We start from the raw sequence: 24723 nt of genomic DNA, 5'->3' as shown, positions 1-24723 counted from the left end.
CCAAATTTACCATGGGCATCACCACCGGGTTGCATGCAGCTGAGCTCTGAATTGATGATTACTAAGGTGTTGCCGGCTGTGGGCATTATTGAAATAAACCCAACCCAGGGAATACTGTGGCGTACCTTTAACCCCGTACACTCATGGGAATTGGCCTATATGGATAGGGCTACATTGAAATGTTTCTTACAAAAGAAATATGAAATGCATAAGCATGGTAGCAATTGGAAGGGAACAGTTTATGGAGAGATTAGGAGATCAGGAGATTATGGGAAACGTATTAGACCAAAGTTGAGGACACAACTGTTCACCTGACTCAAGACCGAATCTAAACATTACACTGTTGATTTTATGGGCATTTCACGTTCACTGGATTTTTTGTCACATTTGTTGATAGCAACATCGGAAAATACTCTGGATGCATTCAGTGACATGATAAGAATATTCCTGGAAAATGCAGGGTTGGTGCAACATAAGACAAAACAATTGCAAGAATTTGAGTGAGAGGACTAACTGGTGTCTCCAAGTGGACACACACACACCTCTCCAACGGGTGCACACTTCCTAAGTGATTTCATTTATTTTTATGACTCAGAAAAAAAAGAGTGTTCAACTATAAGGGACTTGTTTGAGCTCTCCTAGCTGTGCCGTTGAGGAGCTAGAGCAAGCACACTTGTAGTTGTTTTGAACACAACCCTGCAGCTCCGCCATCACATAATCACTGTTTTTGTTTTACGCAATACAAAACGTCCCATTATAAATCACAATCTGGGTCAGGGGGGCATAATTTGAAAGCTTGTTCTATTGCCAACATGACTACCGAAGTTATAGAATGTGATCGTACAGTGTTAGGCTTTGGCAAGGCAATTCAGAGAAACACATTGTAGTTTTGGAGTGCTCAGAAAGGACTCAGGAGCGAGGCTACAGTATATACAGGAGGTACCGGTACAGAGTCAACGTGCGGGAGTACAGGTTAGTTGAGGTAATTTGTACATGTAGGTATGGGTGAAGTGACTGCTAACAAACAACTAGTAGCAGCAGTATAAAAATCAAATGGGGTGGGGGAGGGGGGTGTCAATGTAAATAATCCGGTGACCATCTGATTAACTGTTCAGCAGTTTTCTGGCTTGGGGGTAGAAGCTGTTGAGAAGCCTTTTGGTTCTAGACTTGGCGCTTGCCGTGCGGTAGCAGAGAAAACAGTCTATGACCTGGGTGACTGGAGTCTTTGACCATTTTTGGGCTTTCCTCTGACACTGCCTAGTATATAGGTCCTGCATGGCAGGAAGCTTGGCCCCAGTGATGTACTGGGCCATACGTACTACCTATATATATATAGCGCCTTGCTGTCAGATGCCGAGCACCATACCAGGCAGTGATGCAACCAGTCAGGATGCTCTCGATGGTGCAGCTGCAGAATTTTTTGAGGATCTGTGGACCCATGCCAAATCTTTTGAGTCTCCTGGGGGGACATAGGCTTTGTCATGCCCTCTTCACAACTGTCTTGGTGTGTTCATGATGGTTCGTTGGTGATGTGATCACCAAGGAACTTGAAACTCTCGACCTGCTCCACTACAGCCCCATCAATGTTAACGGGGGCCTGTTCGGCCCGCCTTTTCCTGAAGTCCGCGACAGTGGAGGCTGGTGACTTGAAAAATTGAGGAGGATGGGAGACTCACGGTATAGGTGAATAATGCACAAAGAGGAAAAATTGTGTTTCAGAAATCGTCAAAGACTAATTATTTTAACCTAAATTATTTAATAAAGACATGTATAGTACAATATTATGGGGTATGGGAGTGAGAGGGCTAATTACACCGTGTGGGATAGGGATCACAGCAGTGATTGAATGAGGGTATGAGGCATGAGTTGAGGTGTTCAGAGGCTTGACCAGTGCAGGACAGGATTTGACTGGGAAGACAAAAAAACAATAACACAACACACTACACAGTTAGAAAAAAGAGCTAAGAATGAGTTAGTCCAAGCAAGTAGTAAAATCATTGTTGTGTAATAATGTGATCGTGTTTGTGATTGACTCTACATACAGTAAAGAGAGAACATTTATAGGGGTACACGGTGCTTGGAGAGGAAACATTCAATGTGCCTGTGGATGAGAGGGCACATGAGACGTGGCTTCAGTTCATGTCAGGAGAAAATGACAATGGTAGTGGAGTGGAGCTGTCATCACCTCTTAAACAGGGAACAGGAGGGGACTTGGCTGTAAATACAAATAGCAGATACATTCCATTACAGCTGCACCATCGTAGGTTTGGACGAGTTTCTCTGTGATCTTAAAAATAATGTTGTCAAACACAGACTGCACATCTCGCTTACTTGACACATCAAAGTATCCCAAGAAACGTTCCTGAATAAAGCCCTGACCATCCACCCTCCTTGAGGATAACTGACAACTGCAAGCAGACTGGTGGCCCCATAGGTCCCAGAGCGGTGTAGCAATTTTGTCCCCCTGGGGCCTGGAGTATTTCCTTATATGTTAACCTAACTTGGAAAACTCTGGACCCTATAAGGTATAACAGTGATTCATTTGTAAAAAGGTTTTATATGGGCTATGGTGGGACCAGTTTTTCCTAATCAGGTCACATGATTTTTAAAAACTCCTGAAATTCCTGGCCCTGGGGGGGATGAAAAGCCTGTCAAACTGCAGCTACCTTATATTTGTTCATATGAATTTTATTTAACTGGATTAGGAGGGGGATTTCCTCTACCCAGACAACAACTGATAGACATAAGAACTCACAGGGCTGAGCTTGCTTTATGCATGTTTGCATCATGCAGGCAACTGTAGGCTTTATAAAACATTTACTCACAACCGTCATCACTATTATGTTGATTCATTCATTCCAGTTTATCATTATGGATTAAAAACGGATAGGCAGCCTAAATCAGCCAAATTTGAATATAAACTCAATTTGATCACATTCTCTCCTGACACACAAATGGACTATAAATACATAACGTTACCAATTAGTTTACCCTGACCAGATAGATGGACAGGGCGCATAGGCTGTATGCAGCTGCTCTTATTAGTAGCCTACAGTTGATCAGACTGAAAAATAGTCTCCGCATGTCAGATTTCTAATGTTTAGGTATAGCCTAGTCTGTTGCAACATTTATATCGTGAGTTTTTGCTTGCGTCTGTCCGGAGTGATCATGATCATGTGTTACCATTTTCGCTAAATAATACCGGAGGAAAGTGGAAAGGCTACTTGACCGCACGCGAAAAAATGTGCTGCGTCAAACTCTCTCTTTAAAAACGTGTAATGGATGATGCGATCAAATCATTCGGAATTATTTTCTACATCCCAGAAAAGACAGTCGGAAGTGTGATATGTTCAGCGAGCAAAACATAGTAACGTGCCATTTCTCCTGCAAGCTCCTTGTAGTTGCCCTTGTCAGCGGAACTTTCCACCTCGTCGTGTCCTCTAAAAGCAAATTATAGCATGCCCAAAAACGCAGGCAAGGCCAATAATGCAGGCGGCTTGATGGCCAGCTATACTTTTGATACCAGTTGGTATTGAATGCCTTTACCTTTTCATACTTCTTCATGAAACTGATCTCAGGCTGAGGTCGACCCTCGCTTTTAATTCTCAACTTCTCCATAAACCCCAGATAATGAAAGGGGATATTAACACATATAACACCCATAATGCTCTGTGGCACAATCCCAATTCAGCTCAACATGTTCATTCTCTGATCCTAATTCTAGGATTGGATGGACACCATGTCAATTCATACTGCAAAAGCTTTGATTGGTTGTAGGATGTCCTCCGGAAGTGCTCATAATTACCATGTATGTCTATGGAAGGTGGTGAGGCCTACGAGCCTCCTAGGTTTTGTTATGAAGTCAATGTAGCCAGAGGAGGACAGAAGCTAGCTGTCCTCCGGCTGCACCATGGTCCTACCCCAGACAGTGCTGTTGAAGTTACTGTAGACCTTCATTGCAAAAAAAATGTTATTTAATCAATTATTTGGTGACGCATGAATATATTTAACATAGTTTTATCTAAAAAGGATAAATGTAATGTTTCACAATTTTTATTTTTATGAAATTTCACTGAGGAGGATAGTCCTCCCCTTCCTCCTCTGAGGAGCCTCCACTGGTCCACGATCAGCGCCTTTGTCTTACTCACATTAAGGGAGAGGTTGTTCTTCCTTTGGTTGCACATGTGACATGCTGGTAGAAATGAGGTAAAACGGATTTAAATTTGCCTGCATTAAAGTCCCCGGCCACTAGGAGCGCCGCTTCTGGATGAGCATTTTCTTGTTTCCTTCTGGCCTTATGCAGCTGGTTGAGTATGGACAGCTACAAATAATATATATGAGAACTCTCTTGGTAGATAGTGGGGTCTACAACTTATCATAAGGTACTCTACCTCAGGCAAGCAATACCTCAAGACTTCTTTAATATTAGACATCACGCACCAGCTGTTATTGACAAATAGACACTCACCAGACGTAGCTTCTCTGTGCATGGAAAATCCCACCAGCCCTATATTATCCATGTCGTCATTCAGCCAGGAATGCCAAACATAGGATATTACAGTTTTTAATGTTCCAAATGTTCATTACGGTAGACAAACATAGGCTCATTCTGTTTGTTCAGAACAACTCATGGTATGTCGCCATGTCATCTTGTAACTGTGCATCAAACATAGTGATCATAAACGTTGACACTGTATATGACTTGAGTTTTACGATATGGAAATGTGAACTGCACATTTGTACTCATTGATGTTTGGCTTGCATGTAGGACTTTAAAGCAGCACGTATCATAATCCTCAAAGTGTTGTGTTTCAAAATACACCAAATCCTCTTAATTTACAGTGTTTCTTTCAGTCTGACAACCTAAAAATGGCAAAAGTTGGCCAACTTCTTGTCACATATGGTGCTCAAGTTCAGAAAGGCTGACAGTCAAATCCCGTACAGCGCTGTGAAGCACAGAGCCTGAGCTCTGACTGTAATTTATAGCATGTACAGCCACTACCAATTTAGATGCCTATCAGTGTCCAAATCTGCCATTTTCAGCCCATATACAGGAATGAGTGTAAAGGGCTACAAAAAAAAAGAAAATCGGTCAGCAGCCACGTTTTCAAGATAGTGGACTTTCAAAGAACAAAGTATCACTTGCCACATCCTCATGATGATGCAAAGCTGACTGTCGACATGTAAAACCTTTTGGGACTGTATTGACAGCAGACATATTCCTTCAATTCTGTGTCATACCATTTTCTCCTAATCATCTCGCAAATTTCAGTTTTGGACGAGATTGACTTTATGGACAAAATTATCCTATTACTTTGTAGTCCATTTTAACACAATAACAAAGGGGTGGCAAGTAGCCTAGTGGCTGAGATTGCTGGTTCTTATCCTTGAACTGGCAGGGTGGGAAAATATTGCTCTTCTGTCCTTGATCAGGGCAGTTAACCCCTAACGACAACTGCTCCCTGGGGGCTGTGGACATTGAATAAGGCAGCCTCACCTCTCTGATTCAGAGGTGTTGGGTTAAATGCAGAAGACACATTTCAGTTTATAAACTGGTTATCAACGTAATTAGGACAGTAAACAAATAATGTTGTGTCATACCCATGGTATACGGTCTGATATACCACAGCCTTCAGCCAATCAGCATTCAGGGCTCAAACAAGCCATTTTATATGTCCACTACAACACTGGTTGTTTGGATCCTGGATGCTGATTGGTTGATAGCAGGGAGTTATAGCACCACAATTGCTGCATTCTCCGGGTAATGCCTATTAGTAGCTCCATTCGATTTTTCAATGTGCATCCACTGTCCTACATCCCAACCAGTCAATTATTAAACTTAAGCTCCCCGGAAAAAAAGCATCTAGACAATATTTCCCCATGCTACTAGGCTAGCATTTGCAACAGTTGGGGTTTGTCTAAACCAGGAATGGGCAACTGGCTGCCTGTCCCCCTTTTGTAGGCCAGCGGATCAATTTCCAGAGGACAGGCTGGCAGATGACCCAATGAGGGTTTTAAGGAGCCATTCGCAGTTTCACTGTACCGGCCGTGTGTACTGAGAACTGAGATGAGAGGCCATGTCGACCGGTAGTCTTGATAGTAGTCCGAAAGACGTCATGTACCATGAGCTGGGACGTCTCCGTGACAGAGGGTAGTTTGGGGAGAGGAATGAAGTGGGCGACTTTGGAAAACCGATCCACAACAGTCAGGATGGCGGTGTTGCCATCAGATGGGGGAAGAGCCATGACAAAGTCCAGGGAGATGTGGGAAGGTCCTGGTACTCTGCGGGAATGGAGGAGAGGTCCGGGGCACCTTCCGAGACCCCAGGAAGACATCCCGGGGCAGAACGGACTCCAGCCCATGATGGCACCAGTAGACCAGTTGATGAAGGGATTGTGTCATTGGAGCCAGGAGAATCCTAAAACCACGGGAATCTGAGGAGACTTGATGATCATGAATTGAATAGTCTCGCTGTGATTCTCTGACACCCGTAGGTTGATGGGAGTGGTATTATGAGTGACCCAGCCTATAGAGCGCCCGTTCAGGGGCTGAGTGGGGGGGGTAAGCGGGGCTCCCGAGAAGGTGGAGAGATCGATGTACCACCGTTGTAAGCTGCCTCCCAGACAACCCGTGGAATTGCTCCAGCAACTTGTCCAATCCCGGATCATGGCATTCAGGCAACGTTTGGACCCCCTCCTTAAGGCCACGAAGCAGTTCCTCATGCCTCCCGATGGTGGGTCCTTGGGAGGAGATGGCGTTGCACAGCTGACCTGGTCTGCTGGTCATGGCCAGCACAGGTTTGAAGGTAAGACCCAGGTGCAGACAATGTCAAAGTAACAGAAGTTTATTAAATCTAACACTGGCAGTCAAAGATACAGGACGGCAGACAGGCTCAGGGTCAGGCTCAGGGTCAGGCTCAGGGTCAGGCTCAGGGTCAGGGCAGGCAGAGGTCGATAATCCAGAGTAGTGAGGCAAATGTACGGGACGGTAGGTAGGGTCAGGGCAGGCAGAAACCTCAAAACCTGGAAAACTTGAAAACAGGCACTCTAGACAGGACAGGAGCAGGGGAGAAAACGCTGGTAGGTATGAATGAACAAAACAAACTGGCAACAGACAAACAGAGAACACAGGTATAAATGAACAGGGGATAATGAGGAAGATGGGCGATACCTGGAGGGGTATGGAGACAAGACAGGTGAAACATATCAGGGTTTGACACCTATGTGCTGTTTCTATGACCAGCTGTTAGTCAGGAATTATTCACACGATAATTACCAGGTTCTCATGCCTTATTAGTTCTCATGCCTTATTGCTTAAATATAAACTGGGTGGTTCGCGCCCTGAGTGCTGATTGGCCGACAGCGTGGTATATCAGACAGTATACCACGGGTATGACGAAACATTTATTTTTACTTTAATTACCTTGGTAACCAGTTTATAATAGCAATAAGTCACCTCGGGGGTTTGTGATGTACGGCCAATACACCACGGCTAAGGTCTGTGTCCAGACACTCCGTGTTGCGTAGTGCTTAAGAACAGCCCTTAGCCATGGTATATTGGCCATATACCACACCTCCTCGGGCCTTATTGCTTAAATATACCACGGCTAACGGCTGTGTCCAGGAACTCCGTGTTGCGTCTTGCTTAAGAACAGCCCTTAGTCGTGGTATATTGGCCATATACCACACCTCCTCGGGCCTTATTGCTTACATATACCATGGCTAAGGGATATTCTTTGACACAACGTGAGGCACAACCCTGAGGTGCCTTACTGCTATTAAACTGGTTACCAACATAAATAGAATGGTAAACAAGCATGTTTGTGTCATACCCGTGGTATATTGTCTGATATGCACACGGCTGGAATGCTTTTTTTAGCCTATCAGCATCCAGAACCAAACTACCCAGTTTATAATCTACTATATACACTGGCCAATAAGAATGATCTTCTGGTTTAAACATCATGACCCAGTTCTCCAGTTGACAGATTGTTCCCCTTGCATGCCACGCTGTGCACTGCTGTAGGGGGAGGAAACCCCTCTTTCTGCGGTGAGGATAAACCCTCATGGGACAGTGTTTCTCTGGTAAATCAAACAGAGGTGTGTGTGTGTGTGTGTGTGTGTGTGTGTGTGTGTGTGTGTGTGTGTGTGTGTGTGTGTGTGTGTGTGTGTGTGTGTGTGTGTGTGTGTGTGTGTGTGTGTGTGTGTGTGTGTGTGTGTGTGTGTGTGTGTGTGTGTGTGTGTGTGTGTGTGTGTTGAAGGGTTCATGGGAAAGACATGGTGGATGAGGGTTTGAGGGTCCATGGGAAGCTGTTGGATAGGACTGAAGGGAGAGTGAGTAGTGTGTGTGATGATGAACAGCACTCTTGCTGCTTTGCATTAGTTTTCTTCACCTGCCTCTGGTCCTTATTCCTCCAAGTAAGCAGGGCAGAGGCTTTGGAGTCTGCAGCTAGGAGGGAAGAAACCATGGTGTATGGAGATAGTAAGAGCAGTCCTTGTGGTGTATGGAGGTACTGTAGTAAGAGCAGTCCTTGCGGTGTATGGAGGTACTGTAGTAAGAGCAGTCCTTGCGGTGTATGGAGGTACTGTAGTAAGAGCATTCCTTGGGGCGCACTATGGTGCTCCCTTTCTTTCTGAGCTGACAGCTCCTCAGACAGTCTATATTGCTAATTACTAATGACACAGATCTGTCATGATGCCAATGAGGCAGATATGAAATATGTGAATGTTTAATGTGTGTCAACTAGGGAATCAGTCAGTGGGAGCTCTATTTGCGTCGCTGTGTGTTTGACATGTCCTTGTCAATGTCATTAATAAGTAGCAGTAACTCTCGCCTGGCTGGCTGGCTGCTGGGTGTTTGACATGTCCTTGTCAATGTCATTAATAAGTAGCAGTAACTCTCGCCTGGCTGGCTGGCTGCTGTGTATTTGACATGTCCTTGTCAATGTTATTAATAAGTAGCAGTAACTCTCGCCTGGCTGGCTGGCTGCTGCGTGTTTGACATGGGTAACCATTTTACCGGGGTATAATTGAAAGTGAGAGAGTAGTGTTTGATTGGGAGATGAAGAGGTCATTAAACTCCCTTCTCGCGCTACTACTGCATGATTTACCCAATGTACCTCTTTTCCTCTCTCTTTCCCATTCTCTTCCTTCTAATGTTTCAACCTTCCTCATATCACATCCGCATCCTCTCTCTCCTCCTCCTCTTCTCTGTCCTCTATCTTTCAGCTTCTTGTCTATCCTCATCCCTGCCTCCCTATTGTTATCTCTCGCTCTCTTTCTATCTCTCTCTCTCCACGTCCCACGTAGCATCGATAATTACTGGCGATACTCCAGAATTCATGGCTCTGTTTGGAGGGATTGAACACCACCAGAGACAAACTGCTCTCTCTCTCTCTCTCTCTCTCTCTCTCTCTCTCTCTCTCTCTCTCTCTCTCTCTCTCTCCCTCTCTCTCACGCACACATACAATTCCCTCACAATCTGGTTGAAAGAGGAAGGCAGAGAGCGAGGACAAATGACAAGAGGGGAGATGCAGAGAGTCCTTCTAATGAAAGGAGAGGGAAGCCCCTGTAGTTTAGCCCGGTCACAGAGCAGAATGAGAAATGCCCTTGGCTGCTAAGTCAAGCAGTGCTTGTGATTACTCTCCACACTTATTGAGATGAGGTAAGTCACAGATAACCCCAGCAAGCTACAGTTCCCAGGGAGCAATAGACAGAGCATTGCAGACACACTCACTAACATATACACAGGCACACACACAAAGAAACAAAGACATGAACACAAAGACCACATGCTGATGATGGCACATGCTCTGTATGACTGCCCTCACTCTGGACTGGAATAGTGATGCAATAGTGATGGCTCAGCATATTAGGTGCCAACAAGGAAGGTGGGTTAATTGGCTCACATTGTGGGTGACAGCAGTGCGAAGGAAACAAAAGGAAACAGCAAGAAAATCCCTCAGCCAATCATATTAATTAAAGGGTATTGATGCATGAGATTAAATTAGACAGAGCCAGGGGTAAAAGGAGAATATTGTGGGTAGAGGGTACGGTGTGTGTGCGTGTTACCCTGTCTGATGAATGAAACGAGCATGGATATGTTACAGTGATGAGAGTGTAACATGTTTGCTGTGGTACTGAGGTTGTCACCCCTACCCGTATGCTACCAGATCATTAACTAGGACGAAAAAGCATGTGTGTCACAGGTGGCCGGTGGCACCTTAATTGGGGAGGATGGGCTCATAGGAATGGAACACATGATAAGGGTATCGAACACATCAAACACCTGGTTTCCATGTGTTTGATACCATTCCATTCACTCCATTCTAGCCATTATTATGAGCCGTTCTCCCCTCAGCAGCCTCCTCTGGCGTCCGTGTATGTGTGTATGAAAGAGAGAGAGAAGTCCATGTGTTCATGGTAACGTAATGCATGGCTGCAGTATCCTGTGACATGGAGTACAAGGAGTCAGTGTTATGATTCTGCACTATATAGTCCGCTGTCTGGTTGACATTCACATCAATGTCATTGTGCCAATTCAAATGTGTGAGTGCACGCATATGTCTTCGTGAGACAGCCATGGTTGGAGTATTGAGGGGAGCTTGTAAAACGGCTAACTAGCTTGAGGGAACCATTTTGGTAAAGATATAGGTAGACGGTCATTTGGAAAATAGCATGTGTGCCTGCACTGAGATCAACTAAGAACTATAAACTGAATAAACGGAACAGTTAAACTGTGGACATATGCGTTGACATGCCAGCCTCAGTCTGTCTGGGAAATGTCCTTCTGCCTCCCCTCTCCCCTCTGGTCCTGCTGCCTCCCAGCCATCCCCTCTCCCCTCTGGTCCTGCTGCCTCCCAGCCATCCCCCCTCTCCCCTCTGGTCCTGCTGCCTCCCAGCCATCCCCTCTCCCCTCTGGTCCTGCTGCCTCCCAGCCATCCCCTCTCCCCCCTGGTCATGCTTTCTCCCAGCCATCCCCTCTCCCCTCTGGTCCTGCTGCCTCCCAGCCATCCCCTCTCCCCTCTGGTCATGCTTTCTCCCAGCCATCCCCTCTCCCCTCTGGTCCTACTGCCTCCCAGCCATCCCCTCTGGTCCTGCTGCCTCCCAGCCATCCCCTCTGGTCCTGCTGCCTCCCAGCCATCCCCTCTGGTCCTGCTGCCTCCCAGCCATCCCTCTCCCTCCTCTGGTCCTACTGCCTCCCAGCCATCCCCTCCCTCCTCTGGTCCTACTGCCTCCCAGCCATCCCCTCCCTCCTCTGGTCCTGCTGCCTCCCAGTCACACCCTCTCGCCTCTAGTGACTCTCCAGGGTTGCTCTGCTCTGGGGAAGAGTGAGTTGTGACATAATGGCCATCTGTAACAGGCTTGCCTGGGATTGAAAGCTCAGCGCGACACAGCCTCCCCAACAATCATGTCTCTCTCTCTCTGCTGCCCAGTTAAGAGTTCCGCTGGGAGAGCTCTCTCTCTCTCTTTTTCTAGCACTAACTATCTGCCTCTCTCTTCAGTGATTTTTCGTTCTGGCTGTCTTTTTATTCTATTTACATTTGGGGGGGCAAGGCTGTGTTGTTCTTAGATATGTTTTTTTCCTTGACATGCTCAAATAACAAAGATTGGTCACTTTTTTGTAATCTGTTTGACCAGGAGACTCTGATCTTTGTACGTCAGTGTCTTTCCTCGTGCTGAACAAATGTGTCCATAACATCCGTCAGGACAGATTTTCCTCCATCTTAAACCTTTTGTTATCACCAAATCAAAAATCACATTTTACACTTTAAATCCACCCCGCAATAGCCTATCACCTCGAAACTGGTCATCACCATCCTGGACGTCCCTAAGATGAACCTCACTGAATGTGCTATTGATATCTAGAAAAACAAGGAAACTATATTAACAGTTATTCTTTGCAATATATAACACTAATGCTCAAAATCATCTGCAATCATCATCTCCTCATGAACCAAATGGCACATTCACTCCAGATTTGGTATTTAGACTTATTACACCAGTCTTTACTGGTTTTGAGACAAATATGGCGGGGCCAAGTACCTATAGATGCATGTTGTTACATATGCTAATGATAAAAATGCTTAAAACATCTTCTTCTCATGAACCATGAGTCAGATTGGCTCCAGATTTGGTATATAAACTCAATTAATTATCCTCTAATGAATTTGAGAATGATTAGTTTCTGCATTCAAAGTCGGCCACTCTACACCACTAGATGGTACCATATCACACCAGGGCTATAAGAACTGAACCCATTGACACGAGGCCATGAAATTTGGTATGTAAACCTTGTGTATTTGTCCTTAGAAGCTGTGTGAATATAAAGTCAGTTGGTGGCACTATGAATGTCATTGGCACCAGTGGAACCATAGAATGCTAGAGCAGTAACTATCGATTAAGTGATCTTTGTCTCATGCAAATGAAGGTTAGAGTTCAATTTTGCAGACAAACAATGAGAAATATGGTGATTAGTGTATCTGCATAGTCACATATTGTTGCCATATTATGTGGTCTGAACATAGTGAAACATTTATATTTTAGTCCTGTCGCTTGCGCAGTATGTGTATTACAGCTATGAGCGTGTATTAAAGCATTATTTTGGAATGCGAATGTGGAGTGTTAATGAACTTATCTTGTGTTCTTTCTGTCATCCTGTGAACCCTCATCATTGCTGCTCTTTCTTTCTTTCTTTCTTTCTTTCTTTCTTTCTTTCTTTCTTTCTTTCTTTCTTTCTTTCTTTCTTTCTTTCTTTCTTTCTTTCTTACCAAGAATTGAACAGAACTCTAGTCAGTGACAAATGAAACCATCCTTTGGCCTTCTCCACCAACTGGCTTGACTTCCTTGTGGCAATATATTATGCTGTTCCTCATCCCAAAGCCACAGTCTCACTTGTTTCATGGTATAAAGAGGCCACTAGAGCTGCAATGATTTTTCCATTGATCGATGCAGAGCGTTAGCAGAGCAACACAAGAGCCCTAATGGCACCTGGGAGATTCTCAGTGGCACTTCCTAATGGCTAGAGTTGGTAAAAGCCACAGTGGCTCTTTATTCCCCTCCGGTACATATCTGGTGTGATGAGGACTGGTTACAGTTTTTTTTTACGATTGCTTACACACTAAAATGGAACTTTTCCCACAATTAGCAAAACCTTACACTCAAGGAGCAAAACACAAGGCTAAATTTGCACAACTGTAAGCACATCCTGCCCAGGGACTGCGGTTGAAAATTAGCCGGCTCGCTAAAACCGGCACTTTTACCGAAACGTTGATTAATGTGCACTGTCCCTGTAAAAATAAAAAATAAACTAAACTAAACATTGTCAGCTTCACACTACTTGCAAAACTTTACACACAGTGATTTGCAAAACCCTAAACACACTTGTATACATCAGACACAGAAGTATATCATGATGTCACTTCCTTGCAATTCCAAAGCACTGACTGTCAAATTACCACACCTATGAACCAATCTGTTAAACTTCTTATGGCTGCAATCCCGTTAACGGGATGATATGACAACAACCAGTGAAAGTGCAGGGCGCCGCATTCAAAAGAACAGAAATCTCATAATTAAAATTCCTCAAACATACATACATGTATCTTATATCGTTTTCAATGTGGTCTTGTTGTTAATTCCACCACAGTGTCTGATTTCAAATAGGATTTACGGGGAAAGCACCACAAACCATTATGTTAGGTAACCAACAACTCACTAAAATACACAGCCAATTTTACCAGCCAAAGAGAGAGAGAGAAAAAAAGCACAAATAGAGATCAAATTAATCACTAACCTTTGATAATCTTCATCAGATGACACTCATAGGACTTCATGTTACATAATATATGTATGTTTTGTTTGATAAAGTTCATATTTATATAAAAAGAATTACATTGGCGCGTTACATTCACTAGTTCCAAAAACATCCAGTGATTTTGCATAGCCATATCGATTCAACAGAAATACTCATCATAAATGTATATTATAGATATACCTCTCCTTAATGCAACCTCTGTGTCAGATTTCTTTTAAACTTTACGGAAAAAGAAACCCATGCAATAATCTGAGACGGCGCTCAGAAGTAAAAATCACCACAGCCACAACGATGGCGTCAACATAAACAAGAAATTACATGACATATATTCCCTTACCTTTGATGATCTACATCAGAAAGCACTCCAGGAATCCCAGGTCCACAATAAATGTTTGTTTTATTTCGATAATATCCGTTATTTATGTCCAAATACCTTCTTTTGTTGAAAATGGCTGCTTGATAGACACCTGATGCATTCTGCTATCATTCACTCCCACAACACCATAGAAATCTCATTACAATTTATATTATTGGTTGACATCTAGTGGAACCCCTAGGCAGTGCAACATCATTAATATCTCAAGGAGATTTCATTGGGGACTCTGGTGAATACATACAAAGCCCAGATTTCTCACTTCCTGTTTTGATTTCAACTCAGGATTTTGCCTGAGTTCTGTTATACTCACAGACATCATTCAAACAGTTTTAGAAACCTTAGAGTATTTTCTATCCAATACTAATAATACTATGCATATATTAGCAACTGAGACTGAGGAGCAGGCCGTTTACTTTAGGCACCTTATTCATCCAAGCTACTCAATACTGCCCCCCAGTCATAAGAAGATGATTGCTAAATTGTAGACACACCAATCAGGTTTAAGCACTATAAAAATGCAGCAGGTAGGTTCACCTGCCTTCAACCAAAAGGAGTCAGAAGAAGAGTGAGAGTGAGAGTGAGAGTAGGAGTGAGAGTGAGAGTGAGGGTGAGAGTGAGGGTGAGGGTGAGGGTGAGAGTGAGAGGAGGAGTACACAGAGGAGGAGGAGTACACAGAGGAGGAGAAGGAGGTAGAGGAAGAGGAGGAGGTAGAGGAGGAGGAAGAGGCAGAGGCCCAAGCCAGAGGAATACCTGAAGCAGGAGGAGAATGTGCACAAAGAAGAAGAGGACATAACTTATCAAATGACATTTGTGCAACACTAGTGGACCATGTTGTGAACCACGGATTGACGCTGAGGGAGGCTGGACGGAGAGTTCAGGCAAATCATAGCAGATATACAGTGGCATCTGTCATAAGGACTTTTAGACAGGAAAACAGGTAGAAGATCTGTCTACAGTTACAGTAATCAGCTGCTTATTGTCAGCACCATATCAGCACTTCTGATACTCCTTCCTGTGACATTGTACAGTAAGTTACATGTATTATTCTCTACATAGGATTGACGCTCGGGAACGACAAGGAGGATGGGGGCCCATATTCACGCAAGAACAAGAGAGAGATAATAAACATGGTTTTGGCCAATGCTATCAGGCTCCGAGAACTACAAGCCAACATTATCAGTGACCATGCCATTTTCAATAATGTCCATCAGGTCTCTCAGTCAACACTGGCACGCATCCTGAAAAGACATCAGGTTCAAATGACACAACTTTATCGAGTGCCTTTTGAGCGGAGTTCATAGAGGGTCAAATGGCTGCGGCATGAGTGTGTGGAGGTTTGTATTCTTCACTTTAGCACTGTGATGTTGCATACTGCACACATGGCTTTTTTACATTGACTGTATACTAGTTCTTTCCTGAACTACACAATCTTGTCTTTCACTGTATTTCAGGGAGTTTTGCAGATGGATGCTGAGGAAATCCTGCATGAATTCATATATATTGATGAGGCAGGGTTCAACATGGCGAAAGCAAGAAGGAGAGGCAGAAATATCATTGTCCACAGGGCTATAATCAATGTCCCAGGGCAACGTGGGGGTAACATCACCCTTTGCTCTGCCGTTTCACAGCAGGGGGTTGTTCTCCGTCATGCCAAAATGGGTCCTTACAACACACCTCACATTCTCACATTTTTGGACTGATTGAACTACATCGTCACAGCAGTTTAATGAAATGCACCAGATGCAATACATGGTCATCTGGGACAATGTGTCATTCCACCGCTCTGCTTTGGTCCAGAACTGGTTTCGACACCATCCACAGTTGACAGTACTATACCTTCCACCATACTCTCCGTTTCTAAAACCTATCGAATAGTTTTTCTCTGCATGGCGGTGGAAGGTTTACGATCTCCAGCCCCAGGCTCAGGTACCCCTCATTCAGGCCATGGAGGACGCCTGTGACCAAGTCGATGCCCCAGGCTCAGGTACCCCTCATTCAGCAGCTGTGCAAGGATGGATTCGACATTCAAGACGGTTTGTCTTGCTAATGATGATATTGCTTGTGATGTTGATGAAATTCTCTGGCCAGATCCAGCAAGGCGAAGAGATAATGTATAGTATGTTTACTGTAGTATTTTCTGTACAATATTGTCTGTTTTTTTCAGATGATGTTTTGTTTGTTGTTATTTACTGTAATTGTAACCTGTACTGGATACAGTATTTTACGTTTGTCTGTTTGCTGAGCTAAATTGTTATGCACACTACTGTAGTAGCATGAACACTGGGACATGTTTAGTTGTGATTCTCCATGTTGACATGTTGACTGATTTGGGTACATGGAGAGAAATAAATTATATTTTCCTCAGTCTGCAGCATTGGTCTTGTGTAGTGTTTGTGTAGTTTTATTTTTTCTGTGTACTTCATTTACTGCACTCTACTCACTGACAATTAGACTTGCTAAAAGTGTTTTAGGTTGGCAACAGCAGTGTGTAACTGGTTCAAAAAGATGGAAGTCATATGAAATGTGTGGGTTTCGTATGGTAACAAAATATAATAAATATAATAAATATATAATATAATATAATGCCGGAGACACCTGAAACCCCACCTCTTTAAGGAATACCTAGGATAGGATAAGTAATCCTTCTCACCCCCCTTTTAAGATTTAGATGCACTATTGTAAAGTGACTGTTCCACTGGATGTCATAAGGTGAATGCACCAATTTGTAAGTCACTCTGGATAAGAGCGTCTGCTAAATGACTTAAATGTAAATGTAATAATTTTTATGAAGTCGTGTATAGTTTTGACAAAAGTCTTCCATTTAGCACATGATCTGAAGTGTTGTGCTACTTTGGTGTAGGGTTGTGCTAATTGTGTGTCGTGTTTTGACAAACCGGGCCCTGTTTTCAGAATTGTGCTTAAACAATTGAAAAAAAACTCCTAGCTCTTGTCTTCCATTTGTTCTAAGCAGCCTGAGTGTGTATTGTACAGTATGTTGAGACAGTGGGACCTGTTCAGTGTGGGAGTGAAGCATCAGATGTATTGGCCCAGACAGACAGCAAGCAGTGGTGTTTATTAGCCCTGTCTTGCATGAGCTGTCTGTTGAACAGCACATACAGCCATCTTTCCTAATGTAATGACACTGCCATCTCTCTAAGATCCCTTGTCTCCCTGCTCTCCCACAGACATCCACAGGGACATGTAATGACACTGCCATCTCTCTAAGATCCCTTGTCTCCCTGCTCTCCCACAGGCATCTTTCCTAATGAAATGACACTGCCATCTCTCTAAGATCCCTTGTCTCCCTGCTCTCCCACAGACATCCACAGGGACATGTAATGACACTGCCATCTCTCTAAGATCCCTTGTCTCCCTGCTCTCCCACAGGCATCTTTCCTAATGAAATGACACTGCCATCTCTCTCTAAGATCCCTTGTCTCCCTGCTCTCCCACAGACATCTTTCCTAATGAAATGACACTGCCATCTCTCTCTAAGATCCCTTGTCTCCCTGCTCTCCCACAGACATCTTTCCTAATGAAATGACACTGCCATCTCTCTAAGATCCCTTGTCTCCCTGCTCTCCCACAGACATCCACAGGGACATGTAATGACACTGCCATCTCTCTCTAAGATCCCTTGTCTCCCTGCTCTCCCACAGACATCTTTCCTAATGAAATGACACTGCCATCTCTCTAAGATCCCTTGTCTCCCTGCTCTCCCACAGACATCCACAGGGACATGTAATGACACTGCCATCTCTCTAAGATCCCTTGTCTCCCTGCTCTCCCACAGACATCTTTCCTAATGTAATGACACTGCCATCTCTCTCTAAGATCCCTTGTCTCCCTGCTCTCCCACAGACATCCACAGGGACATGTAATGACACTGCCATCTCTCTAAGATCCCTTGTCTCCCTGCTCTCCCACAGACATCTTTCCTAATGAAATGACACTGCCATCTCTCTCTAAGATCCCTTGTCTCCCTGCTCTCCCACAGACATCCACAGGGACATGTAATGACACTGCCATCTCTCTAAGATCCCTTGTCTCCCTGCTCTCCCACAGACATCTTTCCTAATGAAATGACACTGCCATCTCTCTCTAAGATCCCTTGTCTCCCTGCTCTCCCACAGACATCCACAGGGACATGTAATGACACTGCCATCTCTCTAAGATCCCTTGTCTCCCTGCTCTCCCACAGGCATCTTTCCTAATGAAATGACACTGCCATCTCTCTAAGATCCCTTGTCTCCCTGCTCTCCCACAGACATCCACAGGGACATGTAATGACACTGCCATCTCTCTAAGATCCCTTGTCTCCCTGCTCTCCCACAGACATATTTCCTAATGTAATGACACTGCCATCTCTCTAAGATCCCTTGTCTCCCTGCTCTCCCACAGACATCTTTCCTAATGAAATGACACTGCCATCTCTCTAAGATCCCTTGTCTCCCTGCTCTCCCACAGACATCCACAGGGACATGTAATGACACTGCCATCTCTCTAAGATCCCTTGTCTCCCTGCTCTCCCACAGACATATTTCCTAATGTAATGACACTGCCATCTCTCTAAGATCCCTTGTCTCCCTGCTCTCCCACAGACATCCGCAGGGACATGTAATGAACGGCTTCCCTGCTCTGATTGGGTGATGTATGGTGTTATTGGGTAGGATGAATCCCACATAACTCAAAGGATATGAGAGAGAGAGAGAATGGGGGTGAGAGAGAGAGAGAGAGAGAGAGAGAGAGAGAGAGAGAGAGAGAGAGAGAGAGAGAGAGAGAGAGAATGGGGAGTGGTAAAGAGAGAGAGAGAGAGAGAGAGAGAGAGAGAGAGAGAGAGAGAGAATGGGGAGTGGTAAAGAGAGAGAGAGAGAGAATGGGGTGATAAAGAGAGAGAGACAATGGGGGGTGGTAAAGAGAGAGAGAGACAATGGGGAGTGGTAAAGAGAGAGAGAGAGAGAGAGAGAGAGAGAGAGAGAGAGAGAGAGAGAGAGAGAGAGAGAATGGGGTGATAAAGAGAGAGAGACAATGGGGAGTGGTAAAGAGAGAGAGACAATGGGGAGTGGTAAAGAGAGAGAGAGACAATGGGGGTGGTAAAGAGAGAGAGAGAGAGAGAGAATGGGGTGATAAAGAGAGAGAGACAATGGGGAGTGGTAAAGAGAGAGAGAGAGAGAGAGAATGTGGTGATAAAGAGAGAGAGACAATGGGGAGTGGTAAAGAGAGAGAGAGAGACAATGGGGAGTGGTAAAGAGAGAGAGAGAGAGAGAGAATGGGGTGATAAAGAGAGAGAGACAATGGGGAGTGGTAAAGAGAGAGAGAGAGAGAATGGGGTGATAAAGAGAGAGAGACAATGGGGAGCGAGAGAGAGAGAATGGGGGCGAGAGAGAGAAAGAGACAATGGGGAGAGGTAAAGAGAGAGAGAGAGAGAGAGAATGGGGTGATAAAGAGAGAGAGAGACAATGGGGAGCGAGAGAGAGAGAATGGGGGCGATAAAGAGAGAGAGAGAGAGAGAGAGAGAGAGAGAGAGAGAGAGAGAGAGAGAGAGAGAGAGAGAGAGAGAGAGAGAGAGAGAAAGCAAGGAAGGGAAGTAGAGAAAGAGGGAGAGATATTAGAGGGAGAGAGGGGGAAAGTGTGAGTTTTGTATCTACATGGTTGTAAATACGAGAGTCTCTGTCACATTGTTACAGACCCTGACTCTGTTCCTATGGGGAAATAACCCTTCAAATCATATACCCAATCACATACCCACATTGTGAGTACACACACACACACACACACACACACACACACACACACACACACACACACACACACACACACACACACACACACACACACACACACACACACACACACACACACACACACACACACACACACACACACAGAGATAGAGAGACCAATCTTGGGTTCTGTGTATCGATCGGGATCCTGCGAGCAAATGGCTCTCAGGGAGGCTGAGAGAGGAGAGGGCAGAGTAGGAGGAGGTTAGAGGCATGGGAACTAACATCTGACCCCCATTCCTCCAGAGGGTTTCTCACAAACTGCTCTCTCATCCATGTTTCATCTCCCTCATTAAAGCTACATTGTGGATGAGAGGCGGCCCGCTAGCTTAGCCCGACCAGGCTGTTCTCTCTAACAGAGAGTGACTGAGCATTAAGCCATGGCACCACAGCACCTGCAGCCTCCTGCTGGCAGACTGTCAACTAGGAGCACCACAGAGCAGGGAAAGGGAAAGTGAGGAAGGTTGTAGGAGTGAACCGGAACAGACTCAGTGGCTGCATGTCTCCTAGCTGTAAGGATTCGTTATCTGTCGGTTTCTTAAATGAACACAAAGTAGACGGCAGGGACCCTGCACATTAAATGTTATCTTATGCCTCCTCATCTCCTCCTCATCACAAATACATGTGTGATGCTGATGTATCTTTCATGGAGCAGGAGACAGGCTCTCTTTCATTTGACTTAATCCTCCAATGACCCCAAACTCTTTTGCTTAAAATACCAACGGCAATAATAATGGTCAGAGAGCGATAAGGTGCTGGCGAGTTCCAAGAGCCAGCAGCCACTGTTCATGACATCAGTTTGTCTATTTTTGTTGTCAACTTTTATTAAACTATTATTCATCATTATTAGATGACGTTGCAAATATTCATTGCACTGACGACTATAAACAATTTGTATACCCTTCTAAAAGACACATTTGGCTGTGTGTTGTTAACTCAGACTATTACAAGTATTTTCCTACCTCCCTAACTGACAATCTCCTATTAACCCATTATGTTCAACTCCAAGTTCCTCTCAACCCTAAATAACTATTACATGACTCTTCTATCTGTCCCTGTCCATGGGCCCTGTCTAATAAAGCTTTGTGCTGACTGTTTCCTCTGCAGAGCCCCAGTTGAAAGGCATCGTTACCAGGCTGTACAGTCAGCACGGATACTACCTGCAGATGCAGCCGGATGGCACCATGGATGGCACAAGGGACGAAGGCAGCTCCTTCTGTAAGAGAGAGTGTGTGTGTGTGTGTGTGTGTGTGTGTGTGTGTGTGTGTGTGTGTGTGTGTGTGTGTGTGTGTGTGTGTGTGTGTGTGTGTGTGTGTGTGTGTGTGTGTGTGTGTGTGTGTGTGTGTGTGTGTGTGTGTGTGTGTGTGTGTGTGTGTGTGTGTGTGTGTGTGTGTGTGTGTGTGTGTGTGTGTGTGCGTGTGTGTGTGTTTTGGCACATGGCCTGCCAGTCTGGCTAGTAGCCAGGTATTGTATACTTCTCTCAGTGTCTGGTCACTGGCACCAGTTGATTGCTCATTCACCAACCGCTGATCAGGGCTATTTGTCTGTGGCTGAAATACTGAAACCTATGCTTTTCCAGAATAGGTGGATACTAGATACTGGTATCCTGGTATACTGGAATAACTACAGCACACAACCCAATCACCATTAACACCAACTCAGATCAGGTCATGGCAACAGTACACAAAACCACACTAAGCACACAATTTGAAACACTGAAATATTCAGTGTTGTTGTATACTTCTCCCTCATCCATAAAATCCTTCATATAGTGAGGTCATGCCAAGAGAAGATAGAAGGAGAAGTAGAGAAATAGAGAGAGAGAGAGAGATGTAGCAATAGAGTAACAAAGAAATAGAGAAAGAGATGGAAGGGAGAGAATGGAACAGAAAGAGAGAAGGGGGAGTGACAGGGATGAGTGTGTGTGCGCAGTGTGTGGTGACTGGGTCTGTCCTCAGCTCTCCTCCTCTGGCCCAGCTGTCTGCGAGTGTGAGGAGCAGAGCAGAGAGGAGCGTGTGGAACAGATTGACTGGTCTTTGATTGAGCTGGAGGTTGTCAGAGGGTTTGGTGCAGGGTGACTATGACACCACAGAGTGATGAAAAGGGGAGAGAGAAGACAGCAGCATGGTGAGGCAGAGAATGGGGAGGTCACATCGGAGACTTATAGACATGCCTGCTTTCCTGATATACCATGACATCGTTGTACAATAATTATTCAGCAGATAAATAAATAACCACTTGAGACATCTTCAAGGATCCCTAGATTTACTTACTTACTTATAATATGGATTGGATGCATGTATTGACTTTCAACATTAATCTTATTTGATTCCCAAATGCGCCTTTAGAAACTGCCAACAGTGAAAATACACAAAATCAACAAGAGGATTTGACAAAGATCTTATTCAAATATAGTTAGAGATTAGGAAAGCCAGATGCCCATTCACAAACAGCAAGGTCTGCAAATAAATAGACAACACAATCACATGTTGACAAAGACGCTGTGCTTCTTATTGCATCGGGTTTAGGTTTCAGAATGGGTGTGGATTTGATAAGGATATTTAGTTGGCACATTTAAAATCCATGGAAGCAATAATTGTTCCTTTATCTCTCTCATCTCTACTTTCTCTTTTCCACCCGATCTGTCTTCTACTCTTTCCACTCTGTTTTCCTGTTCTGATGGTTCCATTTGTCTCTATGTAGAAGAGATCAGTAACACCCCTGAAACCCTGCACGCCCCAGAGAGAGTGAGAAGAGACGAGAGAGATAGAGGATAGACTTGTCCTTTCTCTTCCTTCCTTCCTCCCGCCTCTGCCCCTTCCTGACATCTATTTCTGTCATCTTTTTGTCACTCCATCCTCTCTGTTGTTCATGCTCTCTTTCTCCCTTGTTTTCTCCCACTGTCTCTCTCACATGCTCTCGTTCTATTCCTTTGTGTTTCACCAGTCCTCTTAGCTGTATTCAGGGAGGTGCTGCACCCAGAGTAGAGCAAAAGTATGGCAAACCTGAGGTGACGTGATGATAGCCCCTCACTCCAACAACACTCCATATCTCGCTCATGACACTCTGGCTTAGGCTCAGTGAGTTTGTGACCTTTGTGCCTGGTAGGGTTATTCAGAGGTGAAACAACAGCCATGTTAATTCCTATAGAAGACAATCTAGGAAGCTCTTGATTGCTGCTCTCTGGGTCAGTCTAATGTCAGTCTCATGTTCTAACGTTTCTCTCTCCTCCCTCTTTCCGCCTCTCTGCAGCACAGTTCAACTTGATTCCTGTGGGTCTGAGGATCGTGGCGATCCAGGGAGCGAAGACAGGGCTCTACCTGGGCATGAACAGCGATGGGTACCTCTACACCTCTGTGAGTCCACATGCTCAACAATACATAAACCAGTAACATTGGACAATGTGTCTTTTACAGTAATGTTTCTGAGTAAACCTGGGGGAAATGGCTGCGTGGCAATAGGCCAGTGCCAGCAATAGAGATACTCAGTGAAGCTTTAGCTCTCTAAATGACAGTTATAATGATCATGCAACGGCTGGAACAGCCATATCAGGAGTGGACTGCTGTTGCGAAATCTCCTCAATTACGGTCTGTGTTGTTGCTGTCCATGGTGCTGAACTCTGTGCAAGGATAATCTGGTTTCTGCCCATGATGCTGAACTCTGTGCCAGGAGAATATGTTTGCTGTCCGTGGTGCTGAAATGGACTTCAATCTGGAGTTGCACATCCTGTTCCATGGGCTTAGATTCAGCGGTGCAGTTGAGCCACTTAGAAATATACACCCCCCGTAAAAAAAATTGGGGTCACTTAGAAATGTCTTTGTTTTTGTGCATTAAAATAACATCAAATTGATCAGAAATACAGTGTAGACATTGTTAATGTTGTAAATGACTATTGTAGCTGGAAATTGATGTTTTTTATTGAATATCTACATAGGTGTACAGAGGCCCATTATCAGCAACCATCACACCTGTGTTCCAATGGCACTTTGTGTTAGCTAATCCAAGTTGATCATTTTAAAAGGCTAATTGATCATTAGAAAATCAAATCAAATGTATTTATATAGCCCTTCGTACATCAGCTGATATCTCAAAGTGCTGTACAGAAACCCAGCCTAAAACCCCAAACAGCAAGCAATGCAGGTGTAGAAGCACGGTGGCTAGGAAAAACTCCCAAGAAAGGCCAAAACCTAGGAAGAAACCTAGAGAGGAACCAGGCTATGTGGGGTGGCCAGTCCTCTTCTGGCTGTGCCGGGTGGAGATTATAACAGAACATGGCCAAGATGTTCAAATGTTCATAAATGACCAGCATGGTCGAATAATAATAAGGCAGAACAGTTGAAACTGGAGCAGCAGCACGGCCAGGTGGACTGGGGACAGCAAGGAGTCATCATGTCAGGTAGTCCTGGGGCATGGTCCTAGGGCTCAGGTCATCGGAGAGAGAGAAAGAAAGAGAGAAGGAGAGAATTAGAGAACGCACACTTAGATTCACACAGGATACCGAATAGGACAGGAGAAGTACTCCAGATATAACAAACTGACCCTAGCCCCCCGACACATAAACTACTGCAGCATAAATACTGGAGGCTGAGACAGGAGGGGTCTTTGCAATTATGCTAGCACAGCTGAAAACTGTTGTTCTGATTAAAGAAGCAATAGAACTGGCCTTCTTTAGACTAGTTGAGTATCTGGAAAATCAGCATTTCTCAGTTCGAATACAGGTTCAAAATGGCCAGAAACAAAGAACTTTGA

The 24723-nt window shown here is 44.6% G+C and overlaps 1 protein-coding gene across 1 annotated transcript in view; it reads left to right on the top strand.

The window, feature by feature from the left end:
• Positions 1–24723, top strand: part of LOC118389705 (fibroblast growth factor 11-like) — a 52437-nt gene that overhangs the window by 16132 nt on the left and 11582 nt on the right. Inside the window, exons 2-3 of the mRNA XM_035779541.2 lie at positions 21082–21192; positions 23227–23330. Of these exons, the coding sequence (XP_035635434.1) occupies positions 21082–21192; positions 23227–23330 (215 nt within the window). The remainder of the gene's footprint in view (positions 1–21081; positions 21193–23226; positions 23331–24723) is intronic.

The sequence above is a fragment of the Oncorhynchus keta genome, chromosome 11 (genome assembly GCF_023373465.1).
Source record: "Oncorhynchus keta strain PuntledgeMale-10-30-2019 chromosome 11, Oket_V2, whole genome shotgun sequence".
Lineage (NCBI taxonomy): Eukaryota > Metazoa > Chordata > Actinopteri > Salmoniformes > Salmonidae > Oncorhynchus > Oncorhynchus keta.
Note: the sequence above shows the minus strand (reverse complement) of the source record. Positions and strands in the feature narration are given on the sequence as shown.